Here is a 2,094-nt window from a genome sequence, read left to right on the forward strand (position 1 = left end):
ACATATACAATATCTAGTATATTAAATTTTAAAAAATTAAATATATCATGTGCCTATTTAAAAATTTAAATACGCATATAATATATGCATTTTAAAAATTTTATATTAAAAATAGAAAAACAAATATTAATGACCGAACTAGTTGAGTTTCAATCTGTAATTGTTTCACTATTCGATCCAAGAATTTTAAAAATCTAAATCCCAATCGAATCCAATCTAAACTAAATAAACATTTTAGTTACAAAACTAATCTTCAATCACCATCCCAACAATAATGTAGAGAAGCCCTATATATTTGTATATATATTCATATTTTTTTTGTTTTGTTAATTTACAACTCATATATATATATATTGTATGTATCGATCTCAGAATGCAAAATGCAAAGTGTATTCACTGGACAAGATGCGGATCTTCTTGTTCGGCGACAAGTTATCGATGACCAAAGAACATTTGACGAAGACCAGAAAATGCCGCAACGGCGAGTTAGCCACCACGATGCTCACCGGCACCTTAACCTGCACCAGCAATGGAATCTTCCTGCAGTTCTTGTTCTGCATCAGAGCCTTCTGGAGGCCGTTGTCGAACTCGCTCTTACCTTTCATGGTGACGTTCATCAAGGTGATGTTGTTATGGCCTTGCTCGAACGACAGCAGCTTATCGGAGCAGAGCTTGGAGTCCCGATATGTGACTACGGCGGCACTGTTATGGCCGTAGATGAAGCCGATGCGGTCGTTGGGGTTCTTGGCCTTGACTGACACAACGAACTCGGTGAGGAGGCTAAAATCCTGCTGCAAGATGAAGGTGGTGACATTGAGGCCGTTCACCTGGTAATTGGGCTCTTGGGCTTGAAGAAGGTGTAGAGAGAAATGGTGATTCCGGCTAAGATGAAGATAGTGAGGAAGAGGAGGTAGTAGCAGCAGCAGATGCATTTGAGGCAGCAGCTTCTGCCGTCGCCTTTCTTGGGGTAGCCGCTGCCGCCGCCGCCTGGGCCATGGTTCCGATCTTTCGGATCTTATTGATTGCCTTCAGGATCGAGGTCTCAAATCTGATCACCTTTGATTCGGTTTCACACATTCTTGACCGTTCTTGACTCTCCAATCTTGCCTTCTCTGATCTCGAAGCTAACTCTGGCTCTAATACCACTTGTTAAGAAATCTGTGTAAACCAACACACAACCAAAGCCTCGGCAATACCAAAGATCCAAGAATATCCAAACAAATTAAAAGAAATGAAGTATGAAACTCACACACACAGATTCAAAAGAAAATAGAAAATGGACAAGGCATGTACGTGTTCGGATTCGAAAGAATCTTACTCACGGCAAGGGTTTTGCCCCTAGTCAATCCACTAGAAATACGTACACGAGATTTACAACAGTTATACGAGCCAATCTGAAATCAACAATAGGATCAAGAAGATAATACAAACTGAGAATACAACGCTAAACCAAACCAATGATTAGAACACTCTCACAACCAATCTTCTAAACCTATCTCTCACACTCAAATCCCATGAGTTAACAGAAAAAGATACATACCAAATTTCGGATTGCTTCTACTCTTCCTCTAGTGCGTGATTCTTCTGCATGTGCACTGTTCTTCTTTCTTTCAAGATTAGGGCAACTATTCATGCCTTCTTTTATGCAATTTCAATATGCTCGTATGTAGCAAATGCTCCCAATTCTTCTCTCTCTATATATATTTGTGTGCACCAAGGGACATGACTGGGATTAAAACAAAAGAACAATAAAGCAGACTTGGGCTTTTAACACCTTGACTCAAGAATGGATTGATAATGGATTTGACTAAAGACCCCTGTAACTCTCCCAGCTACAACGGGAGCACATTGAGCAATGACAAAGCTTGCTCAAACTTTTGACTCGAGACAAACTCGACTAATACATACCTCATTATGGGTAATAGAAACCTCTATCAAGACTTCTATAAATAGGACATCGGGGCTAACTCTAGGACTTTCATTAGACACAAAAATTTCCTAAGGTTCCAACTTAAAACTGACAAATTTCCATCTCAAACTCTACATTATTAGTTTGTTTAGGTTCTTCTAATTCTACAAGACTAGGCACACATC

General features: G+C 39.4%; 1 protein-coding gene across 1 annotated transcript; it reads right to left on the reverse strand.

The window, feature by feature from the left end:
• Positions 1–368: 368 nt before the first annotated feature.
• Positions 369–932, reverse strand: LOC127811843 (NDR1/HIN1-like protein 6). Its single transcript, XM_052352031.1, has one exon. The coding sequence runs from the start codon at positions 930–932 to the stop codon at positions 369–371; it is 564 nt and encodes a 187-aa protein (XP_052207991.1).
• Between the last annotated feature and the right edge of the window lie 1,162 nt (positions 933–2,094).

This window comes from Diospyros lotus, chromosome 10, assembly GCF_014633365.1.
Source record: "Diospyros lotus cultivar Yz01 chromosome 10, ASM1463336v1, whole genome shotgun sequence".
Lineage (NCBI taxonomy): Eukaryota > Viridiplantae > Streptophyta > Magnoliopsida > Ericales > Ebenaceae > Diospyros > Diospyros lotus.